The sequence below is a fragment of the Vipera ursinii genome (genome assembly GCF_947247035.1).
Source record: "Vipera ursinii genome assembly, chromosome: 1".
In the NCBI taxonomy this organism is placed as follows: Eukaryota; Metazoa; Chordata; class Lepidosauria; order Squamata; family Viperidae; genus Vipera; species Vipera ursinii.
In genome coordinates this window covers 184273787-184294195 of record NC_139512.1, presented here as the reverse complement: position 1 = coordinate 184294195, position 20409 = coordinate 184273787, and the positions used below count along the sequence as shown (strand labels likewise).

The window sequence follows — 20409 nt, the reverse complement described above, 5'->3', positions numbered from 1 at the left end:
CCTTTAATTTCTGTATCTTGTCTGATATTTCGATTTAAGACTTCCAAAATGACAATGAATAACAGAGGGGATAATGGGCATCCTTGCCTTGTGCCTTTTCTTATCTCAGAGCTCTCAGTACAGTCTCCATTCACAATCACTTTGGCTGTTTTTTGTTATATACTGTTTTTACCATATTTATAAAATTCTGTCCAAAGTCCGTTATTTGTAGTTTGTGAATCATAAATTGCCGTGAAAGATTATCAAATGCCTTTTGCATATCTAAGAATATTAGCGCCATTTGTTTCCCTGGATGTAGCTCATAATATTCTAATACATCTATTATCATTCTTAGATTATTTTTAATTTGTCTCTTTGATAAAAAGCCATTTTGATCTGGATAATAATAATAATAATAATAATAATAATAATAATAAGAAGAAGAAGAAGAAGAAGAAGAAGTTGGAAGGGACCTTGGAGGTCATCTAGTCCAGCCCCCCGCCAAGGCAGGAAACCCTATACCATTTCAGACAAATGGCTGGCCAGTCTCTTCTTAAAAACTTCCAGTGTTGGAGCATTCAACACTTCTGGAGGCAGGTTGTTCCACTGGTTAGTTGTTCTAACTGTCAGGAAGTTTCTCCTTAGTTCTAGGTTGCTTCTCTCCTTGACTAGTTTCCATCCATTGCTTCTTGTCCTGCTTTCAGGTGCTTTGGAGAATAGCTTGGCTCCCTCTTCTTTGTGGCAGCCCTTGAGATATTGGAACACTGCTATCATGTCACCCCTCACCCTTCTCTTCATTAAACTACACATACCCAATTCCAGCAACTGTTCCCTATATGTTTTAGCCTCCAGTCCCCCAATCATCTTTGTTGCTCTTCTCTGTACACTTTCTAGAGTCTCGACATCTTTTTTACATCGTGGTGACCAAAACTGGATGCAGTATTCCAGGTGTGGCCTTACCAAGGTATTGTAAAGTGGTATTAGTACTTCACTTGATCTTGATTCTATCCCTCTGTTAATGCAGCCTAGCACTGTGTTGGCTTTTTTGGCAGCTGCAGCACACTGCTGGCTCATATTTAAGTGATTGTCCACTAGGACTCCAAGATCTCTCTCACAGTTACTACTATCGAGCAAGGTACCACCTATACTATACCTGTGCGTTTGATTTTTCTTGCCTAAATGCAGAACCTTACTTTTTTCACAATTGAATTTCATTTTGTTAGATAGTGCCCAGTGTTCGAGTGTGTCCAAATCCTCCTGTATCTTAAGACTATCTTCTGGAGTATTGGCTATTCCTGCCAGCTTGGTGTCATCTGCAAATTTGATGAGTTCCCCATTTATCCCCTCATCCAAATCGTTGATGAAGATGTTGAAGAGCACTGGGCCCAGAACAGAGCCCTGGGGCACCCCACTACACACTTCCTTCCATGTAGATGCGGTTCCATTGAGGACCACACGCTGAGTATGGCCTGTCAACCAGCTACGAATCCATCTGGTGGTGATGCTATCTAACCCACATATTTCTGTCTTATCAAGTAGTAGGTTGTGATCTACTTTATCAAATGCCTTACTGAAATCCAAGTAAATTATATCTACAGCATTCCTCTGGTCCACTAGTTTTGTCACTTGGTCAAAGAATGCAATAAGGTTTGTCTGGCATGATCTGTTTTTGACAAACCCATGTTGGCTTTTAGTGATAACTTTGTTCGCATCAAGGTGTTCACTGATTTGTTGTTTGATTATCTTTTCCAGAATCTTCCCAGGTATTGAGGTCAGGCTGATAGGTATAAATTCAACTAAATATTTCTTCAATCTTTCCACCATTATTAAAGTAACAGATTTAATTTGTTTTATTATGTCCATTTCTCTTTTCAAAGTCTTTTTTGTGGATATTTTGCAATTCTAACTTTCCAAATTCTTCTTTTAATAATACATATTGCTGTTTTCTCTGTTTATTTTTCCTTGCCATATATGTTATAGCTATGCCTCTAAAGTACACTTTAGTGTATCCCATACATTTTGTACTCTTGTGTCTTCTTTTTTTTTTCTTTGAAGAATTCCATTTCTTTTTTTGCTAACTCTATGAATTCTTTTTCTTTTAATATGAAATGATTTAAAGTCCATCTTGGCCTTTTTTGTGTTCCTTTCCAGGTCATTTTCAAAGGATTATGATCTGCCCATGTGCCTGTTTCTATTTCAATGTCCTGTACATTCATTCTCACGTCAGCAGTCATCCAAATCATATCAATCCTTGACCAAGATTTTTGACTATTTGAATAGAAAGTATATTGCAATTTTTGTGGATTAACTTCCTTCCAGATGTCTTGAATTCCAATTTCCTCCACCATATCAAAAAATGCCTTAGGTAACCTTCTTCTTCCACTTTTTCCTGTTTTGTTACTTTTATAATCAATTTTTGCATTGAAGTCTCCTAGTAAGGAAATGTTTTGGTACTCCATTTCTATTATTTTTCTATGTAAGTTTTTGTAAATTTTTTCTTGATTGTTGTTTGGTGCATAAATTACCACTAATAATATTTGCTTTTGATGCAGATAAATTTCTACCATTAAAATTCTTCCTTCTTTATCTGAATATACCATTTTAGAATCTATTGTCTCTTTAATATATAGCAACACCTCTTTTTTTCTGTTGTGCTGATGCATAATAAAGTTTCCCAATTTTTGGATATTCCAATAATTTATGATGTTGTTCTTTTATATGTGTTTCTTGCAAACAGATTATATCTAAATTCAATTTATGTAGCTTCCTAAATATCTTGTTTCTTTTAATTGGGGAATTTAGTCCATTTATGTTTACTGAGAAGATTCCATTTTCTTTCTCCATTTCCATTTATTTATATTTAGGTCTAATAGATCTAGTAGTCCTTTGTTCTCTGGCAGGTCCTTCATTCTCACCCTTTTGGTTGTCTTTCTCTTTCTGTTCTCCTGTTTCTGCAGTTGCTCCTTGAGTCCTCTCTTCTGTTTGCTTCTGCTCCTCACTCTCCCCTTGCCTTTGTTTTAGTCCTTCATCTAAAATTGCCCTATTCCTTACTTCAAAATCTTCCGCCTTCCAGATTGAGTCCAATCGATATCTTGTATTATTCCAGTTTATTATCCGGCATCAGCCATCTAAAGTTTATACCACTGCTAATCAGCTTCGTAGTCAGAAAGTGGTAATGTCTTTGGGTATCTCTTACTCTCTTAGGTATCTGCTTTAAAACTACAATTTCTTTATTTTTGTATTGTATTGGCTCATCTCTAACTTTCCGTAGTACTTCATCTCTTGTTGTCTTCTTTGTAAACCATACATGTACTTCTCTTGGCAGTTTGTTTCTTCTTGCATAGCTTGAATTGATGTGAAATATTTCATCGATCTCTAGCTGGATTTCTCCTCAGTCTGCCTTTAAAGCCTTCTGCAGATGTCAATAATCACCTCTGCTATGTTTTCTTCTCTATCCTCAGGAATATTTTGAAATCTTAAATAATGTTCCGCTTTTTCCATCTCTAATATCTTAATTGTGTTCTCTAATTTTTCATTTTCTTGTAATAACATTTCTATCTTTTTATTGTTCTCATCTTTTTTTCTTCAATTTTGTGTATTTTCTGTTGATTTTTAATTATCATTTGATTTTGAGCTTCAAATTTTCCTTTTATATCCAAGATTTCTTCACTTACTTTCTCAGGTTTACTTTGTATTTCTTTATGATTTCCCTGTATTTCCAGATGATTTCTTTCCAATGCCTCTTGATTATGTAACATCATTTCTTGAAGCAATTTTAATGCAGTCTGTGTTTCGCTTTGAGCAGTGCTTATTTTTTCCTATTGCAACATTGCTTCAATAGATCCCTGTGTTGTTGGACTGGATTGTCCTACTGAGGGTGGAGAAGAGGTTTTCTTCATAAGTTTGGTAATATTCGATGAAGTCATTTTACAGCTTACAGTCTAAAGCCAAAACAACATCTGTTTAGATTTAGCCAAGTTCAATAAAAGTAACTTTGAAGAGTCTTTTCCCTCACAATCTCACAACAAGGCAGTTTTGTCCTTTGCAGCTGTCCTTTGTCAAGGTCACTTTAATCAACAATTTTTCCAGTTCTCCCTATATATCAGAACTTTTTTTCTTCTTTTGTCACTAGATGTCCTTCTTGGCTTATTTATCATTGTCCGATATTCTTAACAAAGAGTATTTCCCCTTCTTTGTAATTGCTTGCCGCTTTTAACTTTAATCCTTCTGGGGGTCTTTACTTTTCAGACCTTTCTCATCAGGGGCACAACATTTATAATCCTCAAGGAGAAGGAAAGAAAAATTCTGGCTCACCTAGTTTCAGCACGCAGTTGAGAATCAGCTGTTTTGCATTACTTCTCTTCCTGTTGGAGATGACTAGTGCTGCTGTGGCTCTCCCGGCAGCCTTTTTCTTCATTTTTTCAGAGGGTTCTACAGTCTGCTCTGATCAAGTGCCCCCTGATCTGAGCTCCTGAAGTATCTCTCCTCCTTCATTGCCCCTCCAAGGCAACTTTCTGACCATTTATTTATTTATTTATTTATTTATTTATTTATTGATTTGATTTGATTTGATTTGTATACCGCCCTTCTCCCTAAGGACTCAGGGCGGTGAACAGTGACATAAATATCAAATGCACAAATACAGATATTGAAAACATTAATGTAGAAGATAAGTTACCTTAAAACAATAATTACAACAGAACCCGTCAGACCAGACCGGATTGCTCAAACAGATAGGTTTTTAGGTCGCATTGGAAGGAGCGAAGGTCGGGAGCCATCCGGAGCTCAACCGGTAAACGGTTCCATAGGTCAGGCGCGCCCACAGAGAACACCCTCCCTATGGGAGCCACCAGATGGCATTCTCCGAACGGCGGAACCCTTAGGAGGCCCTCTCTGTGGGAGCGCACAGGACGGAGGGAAGTTGACACTGGCAGCAGGTGATTCCTAAGGTACTCCGGACCCATGCCATGTAGGGCTTTGAAAACCATTACCAGCACCTTGAATCTTACCCGGAGGACAACTGGGAGCAAATGCAGCTCACGGAGTAGAGGTGTAACATGGGAGTATCGGGAGACTCCCAACACAACTCTTGCGGCTGCATTCTGTACCAGTTGGAGCCTCCGAGTGGTCCTCAAGTGGTCCTTTAAGGGTTGCTAGACGAAGAAAAAACAAGCTGGAAAACCGAGCACCAGCTTTTCCCAGTTGTCCCGACAGCTGCCAAACAGGAAGTCTGGATCTGGCATTTTTGTGCACAAAGTATATAATTAACTTTCCCTTTTCCTGGCTATTGCCATGGAATCATTTAATGTCCAATTGGGTGCTCACATATTGTTTGAGTAATGAACCTTCAGTTCGTGGGCTTTCCAACTCTGCATTCTGATGGTTGACCTTCATCTGGCTGGTGTTTCTCAGGCCCCCAGGGCTTGGTTTCCATCCCTTCCTCCATTTCCTCTCTACTTTCCAATCCTCTCTTCCCTCCCCCCTTTGCTAATTTCAGGCTGTCAACTTATGATGGTTGGCAAGTAAAATGGCAACCATGACAGAATGCTTGTGTCAACTCTGTATGAATTCTGCAAATTCACTGAGAAAGGCAGTCCATTGTGGATGCAGGTTATTGGTATTTGAGAGTTATTACAGAGAATGGTCACTTTAGGGAAAGTAATTTAAGGTACAGATTCCTCATCCTGTTACCATGTTTCCCAAAAATAAGACCCAACCAAAAAATAAGCCCTAGCATGATTTTTCAGGATACTCGTAATATAATTATTAGGATTATACTCGCAGTCGGTGCTGGCAGGGGGACAGAGGTCGACCCCGAGGCCTCTCGCTTGCGGAGTCCCTCAGGGGTCGGTCCTCTCGCCTCTCCTGTTCAACATCTACATGAAACCGCTGGGCGAGATCATTCACAGCTTTGGAGTAGGGTACCATCAGTATGCTGATGACACCCAGCTTTTCATCTCAACTCCAAACAACATCAGTGATGCCCTCGACGTGATGTCCCGCTGCCTGAAAGCGGTCCGGGAATGGATGGGGAGGAACAGGCTTCAACTGAACCCGGACAAGACTGAATGGCTGTACGTACCGGCAAGGCAGGATACTCAGAACATCCCATCCCTTAACATCGGGGACAAGTTACTACCCCCTGTTGATAGGGCCCGCAACCTGGGTGTCCTCCTTGACTCGCAGCTCTCCCTGGAAGATCACATAGGAGCTGTGACCAAGGGGGCCTTCTCCCGGGTTCGACTAGTTCGCCAATTACGGACTTATCTGGACCTGGATGCCTTACGTACAGTCACCCATGCTCTTGTGACCTCTCGCCTAGACTACTGTAACGCTCTCTACATGGGGCTGCCCTTGAGATCCACTCAGAAGCTTCAACTGGTGCAAAGTGCAGCGGCACGGACACTCTTGGGAGCCTCCCGATACTCCCATATCACACCTCTCCTCCGTGTGCTGCACTGGCTTCCAGTTGCCTTCCGTGTGAAGTTCAAGGTGCTAACAATGACATACAAAGCCCTACATGGCATGGGTCCGGACTACCTACGGGAGCACTTTCTGCCAATGTCAGCACCCCACCGTCCTGTGCGCTCCCACAGAGAGGGCCTCCTCAGGGTGCCGCCGCTCAAGGAATGTCGGCTGGTGGCCCCCAGGGGGAGGGCATTCTCAGTGGGTGCGCCAGCCCTCTGGAACAGCTTACCAACCGAAATCCGGATGGCCCCCGACCTCCGCACCTTCCGGCGCGACTTAAAAACTTACCTGTTCCAGCAGTCCGGCCTGGCCTGATAGCTCTAATTGGGGTCCCAGTTTGTATTTTACTATTGTTTTTTTTCACTATTGTTCATTCTGTATGCCTACCTTATTCTGTACACCGCCCCGAGTCCCTCGGGAGAAGGGCGGTTTATAAAAACAAACAAATAAATAAATAAATAAATAAGCCCTACCCCAAAAATAAGCCCCAGTTAAGATTGTCAGCCAGATTGCAACACCCACCTAATATAGGCATGGAACTCTGCGAAGTGCTGCTGAAGCAGGAGAGCCAGCCTTGGCTGCGTCTGCTATTGACAGAGAGGCCTCTTGTGTACAAAAGCTATGCATTCCACCATTGCCGTATGCGTTTAGCTCCTGCTGCCCACTCTCATCTTCCAGTTCCACTGACATGCGTCACATCCTGTGATGACCAACCTGACTCTGGTCGAGCCAGACTGCTTCAGCTGTGAGGAGAATGGCCTATGTTTTCCATTGGCCAGGATTCCTGAAGATGATGGGAACTGCAGCCCACCACAGCTGAAGAGTTTAGCTGAGCCTCGAAGTTGAACACACCTGTAAAGCAGTGGTGTGCCCCAAGTGAGGAAGCATTGTGAGCTTTGAGGATGCCAGTGTCTGTATTTCTGCAGATTCGTACCATTCCTTCTCATTGGCATTCAAGGAGGCTAATCATAAATACAAAGCATTTTTTTTGAAAAATAAAGGGATAGATTATAATATTGATGATGAATGTAAATTAAAAGGCAGTTTCCAAAGCTTTCCTCTCACATCATGTGAAACCTGAGTTGCCTCCCAGAGTAGGACGTCTTGGGATGCCCAGCTTTCTTTCCCGTTCTTACGAGCCAATGCAGGCTGCCTCTGGAGGCTGCTTTGGAGAGAGGGTGAAAGAGACAAGCTGATCATTGAGGTTCTGGCTAGCCCCCACCCTTGCCCGCCTACCAGATTCCCCAAACCAGGGTAGGGATAGAAAAGAGGTAGTCTCTGTTTGCCTCTGTCCCCGGCACTCTTGACATTCAGGCCACCTCGAGCTGTGCAGCCCCAGAGTGCTCCGCCCAAAGGGCTGGCAGGCTGTGGCTGCTGCTGGATACCATCAGACCCCATGTGCTCGCCACCTGGCTTCTGTGTGCTCACCACCTAGCTTCTGTGCATGAGCCCAGCCAGGCTGATGTGATGAAAAAAAAATAAGTCATCACCAGAAAATAAACCCTAATGGGTCTTTTGAAGCAAAAATTAATATAGGATCCAGTCTTATTTTTAGGGAAACATGGTAGTTGGAAATGAGAAATGCTACTTTGACATTGTTAGTGTTTGCAGCTTTGATAGCAGGAGGCTATGTGATTATTTCACCAGTCATTGAGTTGAAACTTTGAAGTCCTATTTCTTTTTTTCTTCTTAGACATTACAGAATAGTGCATAAAGGAGTTCTGAATGTTCAAGGATATTGACTGTCTACAAGTGTCTCAGCTTCATAATTCTGAAGTATTTTGAGAAATTGTGACAAGAGGAAGTTGCTGGTAGTGGACAGATAATATCAACGAGAAGTTGCTAAGAATTGTGCCCTGTTTTCAGCAGATGGGAACAAAGATTGCTTATTTTTTCTAGGACAGAAACATCTTTACATGTTTTCCTTCATATAATTCTGGTAGTACCAGTAATGGGTTCATTACTACCCATGTTTCCCTGAAAATAAGATCTGGTCCTTTTTTTTTTTTGCTTTCAAAAGAGGCACTTAGTCTTATTTTGGGGGGATGTCTTTTCCAAGGTCTCACCTTGTGTCAGCAACAACATCAACAACCCCACCCAGTCAGCCCAATTCTTCTGTGGCCGCTTGCTACTACTTGGGCATGTCACCCCCAGCATCCATTTAGCTGTCAGGGGTCTTTAGGAAATGCCTCTGTAGCTGAGAATGGAGCTCTGGATTGATGCACATGTCAATCTGGGGACTCCATTCTCAGCTGCAGGGGCATTTCCTGAAGGTCTCTGCCTGCAAAATGGAGGCTGAGGGTGACGCACGTGGCCACAGACAGCAAGTGGCCACAGACAGCAAGTGGCCACAGAAGTGGGCTGGTGAGGCAGGTGTCAGGGCATGGAAGGCCTGGCTGCAATGGTAAGCGTTACCCACGCCCTAGCTTGATTTTTAGGCGTGCACCTCATCCCAAAACTATGGCTTATTTTTGGGATAGGGCTTATATTAGGCCCACCCCCCAAAATCAAGCTAGGTCTTATTTTTGGGGAAACACAGTATATCTGTGGTTTGTGCACTTGTAGATGTTCCCTTCTTGGGAGCTATCCAAAGTTTAAAATACCATCTGGAGCCAGGGTGACATCTGGATCTATGTTTCTCTGGAGGGTGGGTATGTTGTCTTGGCCTATAGGTCAAGAGATTATATGGAGCTTCATATATCTTCTCTTACTCAATTTGAATGATAGCCATACTATTAGCACTATGTGTCACTGCCTTATTTGAAAAGTTGGATGAATTAGCTGAATCCACTGCTATAATTTAGATGACCATGCATTAGCTGCTGCAATGTGTATTATGAGAGTTTTTACCGCCTATCTAAGGAAACAAATGCTGCTTTGAAGCTTCTCAGGCTGCAGTGCATATTTCATGTTTTCATAGTTAGGAGATGTATTAATTGACTTCCTTCTGTTTCTTTCATGCATTTATTGTATCTTAGCAGTTAATTCTATTATATTTGAAATGAATTTCTCTGACTGAAAGGTTGTGTTACTTCTCTTCAGAAAAGGACCATATTTTGTTGCCTTTGCTCCCTTCTTCATTCTACAGTAAACTGAATAATATCAAAGGAAACCTTTCCATTCCATGTCTTTCCATTCCCTAACAGCATATTTAGAAATTTACCCTTTAGCCAAGAACATCATTAACCTTGGTTCTCAAGGTAATCTGAAGACTAGAGTTCAGGAATTCCCTTAATGCATATTATCAATGAGGAAATGAATTGTGGCAAAATAGCTTTTAAAAGCATCTGAAATTGGTTGGCCGTTACATTCCCAAGCACTTTTTGTTTAAAAACGAGGGGGCAGTATTTAACTCCAACAGTGTGATTAAAATAACTCCTTCTGTTAGAGATTTATTGACGAAAGGATAGATGAGCAAGTTGCAGACTGGTCTTCTTCAACGTTGTTTTCATCATCCTCAAGAACATTTAATATCCACAAGTAACAGTTCCATATCATCTGTCACTGGATCGATCATTCTGTGTTATTTAGCCTTCAGCAGAAAGAGTTGAATGGTTTCCTTTTATTATAATGTAGTTAATACTTCTCTTAAAAGTGAATTCTAGATTTTGGATATTTCTTAGTACAAACAGCAGAACTGCAAATTTAAAAACCTTTGGTCATAAAGACTTTAGAACAGAACTAAATATTTTTCACTAATATGCAACACATTACACATAATACTTCTCTGTTACTTTAAAGTAATGAGTTTGCCAACTCTACTGGTAGTAGAATTCACTGGCTACCAGAATGGAAGGAGGAGTTCCCTGTTGCAATTCTGAGTGGTATTGTTAGAGAAAAAGCTATAAAGCTATAGTCATAAAAAGAGATTGTGAAGAAATTCAGATAGAACTACCGTATTTTCCGGCGTATAAAACGACCCAGCGTATAAGACGACCCCCGACTTTTAAGAAGATTTTCAAGGTTTTTCGTCTTATATGCTGGAAAATACTTACATGCCAGTTGCCAGGTGTCTGACACAAGCCCGATTCAGCCCCATCTGATGCAGATGGTGCATAGCCTCCCTTTTGAAGCCCAAAGGGGCTTTTCCTTCCAACCACCCATTTGAGAGCACATTTGCAGATGGAGCAGCCGTGCGTCTGGAGCCAAGCCCCGCCCAGGAGGCAGTCAGCCAGGTGGGCTCGGAAGATGCACTGGAGAGGCGGGCTTGGGGCGGCCATGCCGAGGCCAGCTGGCGAGGGCCGCTGCGTGGTCTACGGGCGAGAGGGGCGCCAGGCCCGCCAGAAGTCCCGGGAAGTTCCTGGAACTTGGAATGGCCTGGCGGCGGGCGGGTGCTCCCTCCCCAGGCAGGATGCAGGGGAGGCCTCCTGCGGGGGTGGTGGTGCAACCACCCCACCAGCACCTGGGGTCCAGCTCCACCCCACGGAAAGTGGCTCTCGGGCCCCTGCGGGGAAGAGGGGCTGCTGGGGGGGCTCTTGCCGGGAGGAAGCCTCTCAGCCCAGGAGGCCCTTCTCAGGGGAGGGCGTGGGGGACGTGCAAAAGGGGACGTTTCACCTGAGGGCTCCTATGCCTTGTGGGGGGCGGCGAGGGGGCAACTTTTGCCAATTGCACCTGCGCATACAAGACCCACAAAGGCGAGAGCGGAGGGCCGCCCTGCCCTCCCTGTCCGTCACAGAGGAGGCGAAGGCCCGACTGGCCCCACCAGCCCTCCCGCTGCTCCCACGCTTCTGCCGGCCCCCGAGGTGCAGCGTTTCCCGGGCGGCAGGCAGCGCCGGAGGGCAGCCGCCACCCTGCCACAGCTGGCGCCCCTCCTGCTTCCCCCCCAGGCCTTGAACGTCTCCCATTGGGTGCAGGGCGGGGCAGCTCCGCCCGCCGCCTTTCACTGTCGGCCGAGGTGCGCTTGGCCCGGGCTCCCGGTCCCTCTTCCCGGCCGGCTTCCCGCCCTGCCCCTCATGGAGCTGGACTGGGCGTGCAGCCTCTCGGTGTGGCTGCTTTTCCTGGGCAGCCTGGCGGTGCGGCTCCTGCGCTTGGACCTGTTGCTGAGCCGGCGGCTGCTGCTGCACGTGGCACTGCTGGCCGTCCTGCAGGCGCTGGGCCAGGCCGTCCTGCCGCTGCCCCTCAGCGCCGCACTCACGGCGGCTGCCTGCTGGCTCGTCTCGGCCAGCACCACCTGGCGGAAGCGCATCCCCACGGGGGGGAGAGCAGTGCTGGTGACAGGTGAGTCCGGCGGGTGCGAGGCCCTCCCTTCGGGCCAAGAGCCAACGGGCAGCGCCGCCTTTGCGTGGGGAGAGCTGCCCAACGCTCCCGCCCAGCCATGTCCCGGAGCCGCGCCGGAGATAGCTTGGTTGCGTGGGGCAGCCCGGCTTTGCAAGAACGGGGATGCTCAACTGATTTATGTTTTTTTCCGGCGTATAAGACGACCCCCCAACTTTTGAGAAGATTTTCATGGGTTAAAAAGTCATCTTATACACCGGAAAATACAGTAGGTTTGCAAGTGAGTGAACTAGGCTTGTGAGTGACAGTTTAGGAAAGCCATTTTTAATGGAAATTGAAACATGAAACCAGCTATTAACAATAGCACTTAGACTTGTATACTGCCCCATAGTACTTTGCAGCACTCTTTGAGCATATTGCCTCCAGCCCCCCCCCTCAAAAAAATCTGGGTCCTCATTTTATCTACCTTGGACTGATGGAAGGCAGAGTCAACCTTGAGCTGTTCAGGATTGAACTCCAGGCTGTGGGCAGAGTTATCTTGCAATACTGCATTCTAACCACATCAGGGCTCCCTTAATGTCATTTAAGAGAAATTTCTGTAAATAAGCATTACTTATTTTATGCAAATCTTTTATTTTGTGGAAAGTTTCTGATTCTTATTGCTAACTTTCTTACTCTTTCTTTTCTGATTTTATTGTCTTTATCTTCTGCTTCTTTGTTAAATACTTAGGGATTAGAAAGGCAGAAAGTTTTCTTTGATTCCCTAAGAAGTGAGCGAGATGATCTTAGAGAGGAGGTGATTTTACTGGAGGAACAATTGAAGGTATGATGAAACAAGCAAACAAACACAAGCAAAAAATATAAAGTATAAAAGGTAGTAGTATTAAATAATAGCATTTTATTTCTGTGTACCAGAAAGAAGTTTTCCTTGGGTGTTCCTTTATTTGATGAGCTTAAACTAGCTGTGGCACATCATTGTTTTCTTAACTAATTGTATTCTCTCATTATGCTGCTCTTGAAGTGCATTTAACAACATTTGGAAATTAGGAAGAATTGATATTGGACAAAAACATATATGTAAACATTTTAAGCTGTAGCCTGAAGTTGTATCATGAATTGTTTTTTCTTAGGTTGTAGCATAATCTGTGAATATCACCACTTGCTGCAAAAGTTTTAGTACTGTTATCTAATTAGTTATTACATTCATACTAGTCTCATAACTTGCATTCATGTGATTTTATTATGCAGGATTTCAGTTTTTACAAATATACTTTACATGGAAATAATGTTATAAATATATTTTGTTTTGCATTCACAGCAATATGGAATAATCACCAATTTAGGAGTAGTTATCAATGGAGAAATCTCTGATTGTCTTGCTAATGATAGACTCTCAAATTCTTCCAAGGTTGTTTCAGAGACAAGTCATGCCTTTAAAGTATCTGAGGATTGTACAGAAGGTAAGCCATTTGCATTGTACTAAGATACTGTATATGATTATTTTTGCTTGAAAATGTTTATAATCTACAATAATATTCTGCATGGTCTATACATATTAACTTTTCCTTAGTATAACAATAACTTAAGGCCATTACCTTTTTTTTTAAAGTGAAGTTTTTTGGTGAGAAGAGTTTTAATTGGATGTTGTTTAATTCCCACTTTCAGAAAAACCAATATACCTAGTGTAAATGTCATTTTAATATATTAAGCATAATATATTGTGTATATATTATTTGTAGACATTAACTTTGTTTTGGTTTCCAGCATTGTATATAAAAAGCACTTGAATCCTGTGACTCCGGATGAAGTGGACAGGATCATGGGGAAATTAAGTGCCGCCACGTGTTTGTTGGACCCGTGTCCCTCCTGGCTGGTTTATGCGGCTCGGGAGGTTACACGAGGCTGGCTCCTGGCAGTTATTAATGCTTCCTTGAATGAGGGGTGCTTCCCTGCCGCCTTGAAAGAGGCGGTGATAAGGCCCTTCCTCAAGAAACCTGGCTTGGATCCAGCTATTTTAAATAACTTTCGTCCTGTCTCCAACCTTCACTTCCTTGCAAAGGTTGTTGAGAGTGTGGTGGCACAGCAGCTCCCTTTGGTCCTGGAGGAAACTGAGTATCTGGATCCGTACCAATTGGGTTTCAGGCCTGGGTACAGCACGGAGACAGCATTGGTCGCACTGGTGGATGATCTCTGGCAGGCCCGAGACAGGGGTTATTCCTCTGTCCTGGTCCTGTTAGACCTCTCAGCGGCTTTTGATACCATCGACCATGATATCTTGCTGCGACGTCTTGAGGGGTTGGGAGTGGGAGGCACCGTTTTACGGTGGTTCCCCTACCTCTCGGGCTGTTCGCAGACGGTGTTGGCAGGAGGGCAGAGGTCAACCCCTAGGCCCCTTAGTTGTGGGGTGCCTCAGGGGTCAGTACTCTCGCCCCTCCTGTTCAACATCTATATGAAACCACTGGGTGAGATCATCCGTGGTTTCGGGGTGAGGTATCATCAATTGATACCCAGCTTTTCATCTCCACCCCAAACCAACCCAGCGATGCCCTCGGTGTGATGTCCTGTTGCCTGGAAGTGGTACGGATTTGGATGGGGAAGAACAGGCTCCAGCTCAACCCGGCCAAGACTGAGTGGCTTTACGTACCAGCATCTCGACTTGTCCAAGAGGTTCCATCTTTGGTTATGGGAGGAGAGGTGTTACCTTCCGTTGATAGGGCACGCAATTTAGGCGTCCTCCTGGACTGACGACTCAGTTTTGAAGATCATATTGGAGTCATGGGCAGGGGGGCGTTTGCCCAGGTTCACCTGGTGCGCCAGTTCCACCCCTATCTGGACCGAGATGCCCTACGTACAGTCACTCATGCACTCGTTACCTCCTGGATAGATTACTGCAATGCTCTCTACATGGGGCTGCCCTTGAAGACCACCCGGAGGCTCCAGCTGGTGCAGAATGCGGCCGCGCAGATAGTGATGGGAGCACCCCGATACTCCCATATTACACCCCTCCTGCGTGAGTTGCAATGGTTACCGGTTGTCTTCCGGGTGAGATTTAAGGTGCTGGTACTTACCTTTAAAGCCCTACATGGCCTAGGCCCAGAATATTTGCAGGACCGTCTGCTGCCGGAAACAACTTCCCATCGCCCAGTGCGCTCACACAGAGAGGGCCTCCTCAGGGTGCCGTCAGCTAGACAATGTTGGCTGGCAACCCCCAGGGGGAGGGCCAGCCTTGTGGAACCAACTCCCCCTTAAGCTCCGGATGGCCCCGGATCTCTGGTCCTTTCGCTGCGGCCTTAAAACTTTCCTTTTTCATCAGGCTGACCTGGACTGACGACAGGTTTTTTAAAAATGTTTTTAATTTTTAATTGTTTAGTTTAACTTATTTATTGGGGCTGTTTATTTAATTTCTTTTAACTTTTGTATTGTTGTTTTTATTGTTGTTAGCCGCCCTGAGTCCTTCGGGAGATAGGGCGGCATATAACTCCCAAAAATAAATAAATAAATAAATAAATGTTAAGTTTTAGGTAGTAATTACAGGTGGTGCTTAATTTGTGACCACAATTGGGGCTAGAACTTTACTCACTAAGCAGTGTGGTCATTATGTGAGTCATCACATAACTATCCCTGATTTCTGCAACTTTTTTTTTGCCATGGTTAAACAAATCCAGTTTTCCCCATTGATTTTGCTTGTCATAAGCTAGATGGGAAGATTGCAAATGGTAAACATATGATCCTGGAATGCTGCAACTATTGTAAATACATGCTGGTTGCTAATTACCTGAATTGCAGTCATAGACTACAGGCATGCTGTGATGGTCATGTGAGGACCAGTCATAAGTCATTTGTTTCAGCACCATCATTACTTTTTAACAGTTGCTAAACAAATGGTCATAAGTTGAGGCCTGCCTGTAAAATTAATTATATTGCTATTCATAATACTTATTTATAATAGTTATTACAGTGATATTTATCCCAGCCATATATCCCATTAACATAGTTAATGAAACTTTGAGTATTTAAATTATTATATTACAAAAAATTAAAAACAAGGAATTTTAATTTGTACAATCCACTTAAAGTAATAAAAATACAATATCGTTTACAGTGATACTTTTCTGTTCAGATATTTTAAGTCATGTTCTTTCTTTGCCTTCATATAATTTGCAAAGGTGATACTTTTTAACATGTTACTAATTCTGTTTAAGTGGAAAGGTAAGTGATAGCATACTTAAATGATGTATCTATATTGTGGTCCCTTCAACTTTCTTATAATGATCTTTTAGGCAGAGCAAATGAAGTGGAGATGGAAAATGAGATTTTGGAGAATATGGGGAAAAGAGAAATCTTGCAGAATACTGAGCATGAGGAAAATACAGAGGATACTAAGGATCAGGAAAACATTCTCAAATGTTTGGAAATAAAGACGTTGCCTGCTGGTGAAAATGTAGAGGCTAAGAAAGTCACTAAAACCAAAATTACATCAACAATGAAATTAAATAGTGTACCTGAGGATCCTGTAAAAAATTACTCAGAATGTATCCCAGAAATTGTTTATTCCGTTGAAAAAAGATACTCAGATGAATTAAAGGTTGAAGGGGTTTCACCAAGTCATATTTCAGAAGAGAAAGTGTCTGATAGAAATATAAATGTAACTCATAATCAAAATTATATGGCAGATCCTATTATTGAGATTAATCAAAAAATACATGTTAATTTAGAAATAGTTCCACAACAGCAAAATGAAGAAAAACAAATAGATATTGCAGTTGATGAATCAGAAGGTAATAGTGAAGTATTTTGGGAAGCTTTAGATTTTATAAATAATGGACACATGGCAATTTCTACTTCACCAGAATTGGTAGAAGTTATCCTTATGAAAGCCTCAAGCATTGGTCATAATAGTGAACAATCAAAAAATGGAGTTGTTGAGGGAGATTTAAACAGAGAATTTCTTAAAAATGAACAAAATGCTGCCATAATTGCTGTAGCAAAAGAGCCAAAAATAGAAATATGTGAAACAAATGAAGAGAATGAGGCACAAAGTATAATACTGCAGCAGGAGGGCCAAGTAGTAAATTCTGCAGAAGAACAAAAAAGAACATCATATATTACGAAAGTTATTGTGAATGAGTTTGGAGAGGAACAAAAACAAGTTAAAACTGAAGAAATCCATTCACCACCTTCAAAATATGATGCAGTTGTTGATGAACAAAATGAGCAAGATTTAGTAGCAAATAAAGAAAATGTTGAAGATATGAAGGCATTAAATGCTTATTTAGATTTTGAGGAAAAGAATGATGAGTGTACTGTGAAAGATGTTCATGCAGAACAAACTGTTGTAGATTATATAAATCAAAGCAAATGCCAGACCCATAAAGAAACAAATGCAAACATAGAGAATGGTTCCAGCTGTAATATAAAATCAGCTTGTGTAGATGGAGCTCTGGCTGTTACTAAAATGATAAATAAAGAAGTTGCTGACACTCATAAAGAAGACTTGTCTGCAGGAAAACAAAGTGTAGATAAAGAAGACGATAGTATTGAGTCTGCTGTAACTACAACTATAATGAATGAGGGCATTGAAGAAGCATGCACTAGGAATAAAGAGGATAAAAACTGCAGAAAACTGCATGAAGAAATTCACAATATTATGCCAGATATTGAGGAGGTTGTTTGTCTTGAATTACAGAAGACTGAATTCATTGAACAAACTGAACCCAAGAGTGAAGAAGTAGTTGTAGAAGAATATCATGAAGCTTTAGATGTTGATGGGGCTTCTTTTGCAGAATTGAAAACTTCTGAAAAGAGGAATGTTCAGACTAATAAAGATAATGAAAAAGTTATCTCAGCAGATGAAGTTGGATCTGAGGCTCTTGTGGAAGAAAGTGATAGTATTCAGCACCTGAAAGGACATACCTTTGAAGAAGCCAAATTTGTGCAGATTGATTTCTCTGTTTCTGAAGCAACAAAGTCACAATATGGACTGCTGGAAGACAAAAGTAAATTGTTGGATGAAATCAGTTCAGTACAAATTGCTGATTATACACCAGAACAATTAGATAACTTAGAGAGTGCTATGAATGAAAGTCAAGAGGAAACACAGAGGTTTAAGAAGGGTAAAGGTAAATCTCGAGAAGATTGCATTATATCATAAACTCAGAAACTGGATCATTGTTCCACATTATTCACCAGGCATCTGTTAAAAAGCAAAAATACTTTAATTTTTAAAAAGTCAAAATTTGAAAGAAGTTCTACCGTTGAATTAATGTCATATTCTAAATAATGCAAAGTAGTCAATAATGTATGGATGTGTGGAGGCTACCTTTTTTGTCAAGTTTAACTATATTCTAATCAAATCTATTATCCTAACTCCCAATGAGCTGCTTTTTAATATTCCATCAAATATAGTATGTGTTCTCTAAAAAATTTAATGAATGCTAGGATTAGAAAATTCTTGGGAATTATTAGGATGCATGCTAGCTTTTTGATAAAATATCACTAGTCTGATACATTTATATTTGATTTCAAGTTATTATTATATAGAACTCTAGCTTCAATACTGCTATGCTTTCTGAACAAAAAAGACAAGGTCAAGCTGAATGAATAACAATAATGAAATTATGACTATTTGTAAATTAGTAAACTGTGTATGTTTCACCCACTCCAAATTAATACCATTTCTATTGCCAAAGATATAGGCATAAAGCACTATAAGAATTACTGATTATTATTTATAGTAAAAAAATCATTTATTAAGAATCATATAGAATTCAGTCACACCCGATTCAGTCTTTTCTTACCAAATCAAGCTCTTATCGGTTTGAATCAGTAGATTTAACTTAATGTCTATGCAATTGATACATAAATCACATGCTCTTGATCCAATGTCTCTCTTCCTCTGTCTCTTTCACTGTAATCTGTGTAGGTTTATGTATCATAAAAAACTTTCAGTTCACTTTATATTTAGCCTTTGTATTAAGTGATATTTACTGCAAATTGTAATCAATTTTCTTAAAAGATACTATCATTTGTTCTCTGTACATTGCCTTGCAAAGAAATAGATATAATTGAATGTAAACAAATATTTTCTTATATTGGGAAATCTATCCCTTTAATTTTTGCTGGAATATAGGCAGTTTTGATTGTCTCTGTAATAATTATCTCTATTTAACTCACAAAATGAAAGATAATAGTTACTGCAATTTTATGATAAATATTTAACATACTCTTTTTTTTCTAAAAGAGAGTTAATAATGGCTAAAATAAATCTGGAAGTTTTTCATTTATGAGCATATAATTTTTAAAATAACATAAAACATTTATGAGCATATAAAAACTTGGAACACTTTTAATGAACAAGGTAATTTTAACTTCTGCTCTACCATACTAAAATTAAAAGAATGCAAACTCTAAAATTTGTATAGTTATATAGCAGTGTAACAATATATTACATAAAAATAGAAAAACATTAAAAATATAAGGTATCAAATGTATATGATGGAAATAAAGATTTATATTTTAAAATGTCTCTTCTCATTTCTTTGTAAAATTGATTTAATTAATAGTTCTTACATTTGGTGTAACTGTCATTTTAGCAAACATATTTTAAAAGGCATATTAATAGTTTTAAAGAAATTGATAATTATTGCTCATTCCCTATGCTGAGAAATGTATCTGTAAAATAAGCATCCTGTATTTTGGGAGGAAAAAGAGATGAGGGATGATGAGACAAGACAAGAGGAGAGGAGAAACTCATTGAAAAGGATTACTATTTTATCTGAGATGGTTATACTATTCAGTTGTTTGAATATGTATACTGCACAAGTTGCATTAATTGTAATTGTAATTGTAAAATTATATGGAAATAGGAGGAAGGAGTATTAGGTATATTTACTGCCTTGAATTCTTTATAAAAATAATAAAGGTGATATTGAATAATTCTAATCTCATCTAGTCTAAATGTTTTATACTTGCAACATCATTTATAAGGAACTCTTGTTTATTCCTTATAAATTATTACTATATGGTTTTCTTTTGTATCTTAATCTTAAAATTTTATTTTGAGCTTACTCATAATGTAGTAGCCATTCATTACAAAATAATTTTCTTTACATTAAAGAATTCTCACACAGTGCCCAATGTGGCATCACATTGTGACTAAAATGTCACATTGCATATATTCTCACATGATTTCCACTAAATTCAGATGTTCTTTCTTTCAGTAAATATGTAAATTCTTTACTAAATTTAAGTTGTTAACTTTAATTATTGTCATTTTTGAGTATGCTCCATGCTGCTAAATTAATTTATGTGAGATTATTACAGAAGTGTCTTGTGCAAGTAACTTGTATTTTTTTCATAATGTTATTGTTATTAGTGAGAGCCCTCTGTTTATTATCTGCAGCAAAAATACTAAATTAGGGAAAAGCCTGTTAATGATCTCCAAAATAAATGTGAAAGTTTATAATGTAAAAAAGGTGGATGACCTGTGTTCAGCTCCATGAAATGAATCATTTGGTTGCATAATCACTTTGTCAGAACAGGATTGTTTGCTTACATCCCATTGTGTTGATCTGATGGTAAAACAAATTCCTCCTCTCCAGATTCACCATGTTGCTGTAAACTGTTAGGGAGCCATCCAGTACAAATTATTTGAAAGGTTAGTGTCAGAACCCACCCCAATCCACATCTTAGGAAATAAGAACTCCTGGATCCAAGTTTGTCCAAAAGGAAAAGTTTACTAGGATGAGA

General features: G+C 40.7%; 1 protein-coding gene across 8 annotated transcripts in view; it reads left to right on the top strand.

Annotated features, from left to right (window-relative positions):
• LRRFIP1 (LRR binding FLII interacting protein 1) overlaps positions 1 to 19848 on the top strand; it is a 146716-nt gene extending 126868 nt beyond the window's left edge. For 5 of the 8 annotated variants that reach the window (XM_083354494.1, XM_083354489.1, XM_083354490.1 and 2 more), the window contains 3 exons: positions 12392 to 12484; positions 12980 to 13121; positions 15942 to 19848. In XM_083354494.1, coding sequence (XP_083210620.1) covers positions 12392 to 12484; positions 12980 to 13121; positions 15942 to 17812 — 2106 coding nt within the window. In that variant the 3' untranslated portion in view covers positions 17813 to 19848. The remainder of the gene's footprint in view (positions 1 to 12391; positions 12485 to 12979; positions 13122 to 15941) is intronic. The other 3 variants (XM_083354492.1, XM_083354495.1, XM_083354493.1) reach the window with 3 other exon arrangements.
• Positions 19849 to 20409: the final 561 nt, after the last annotated feature.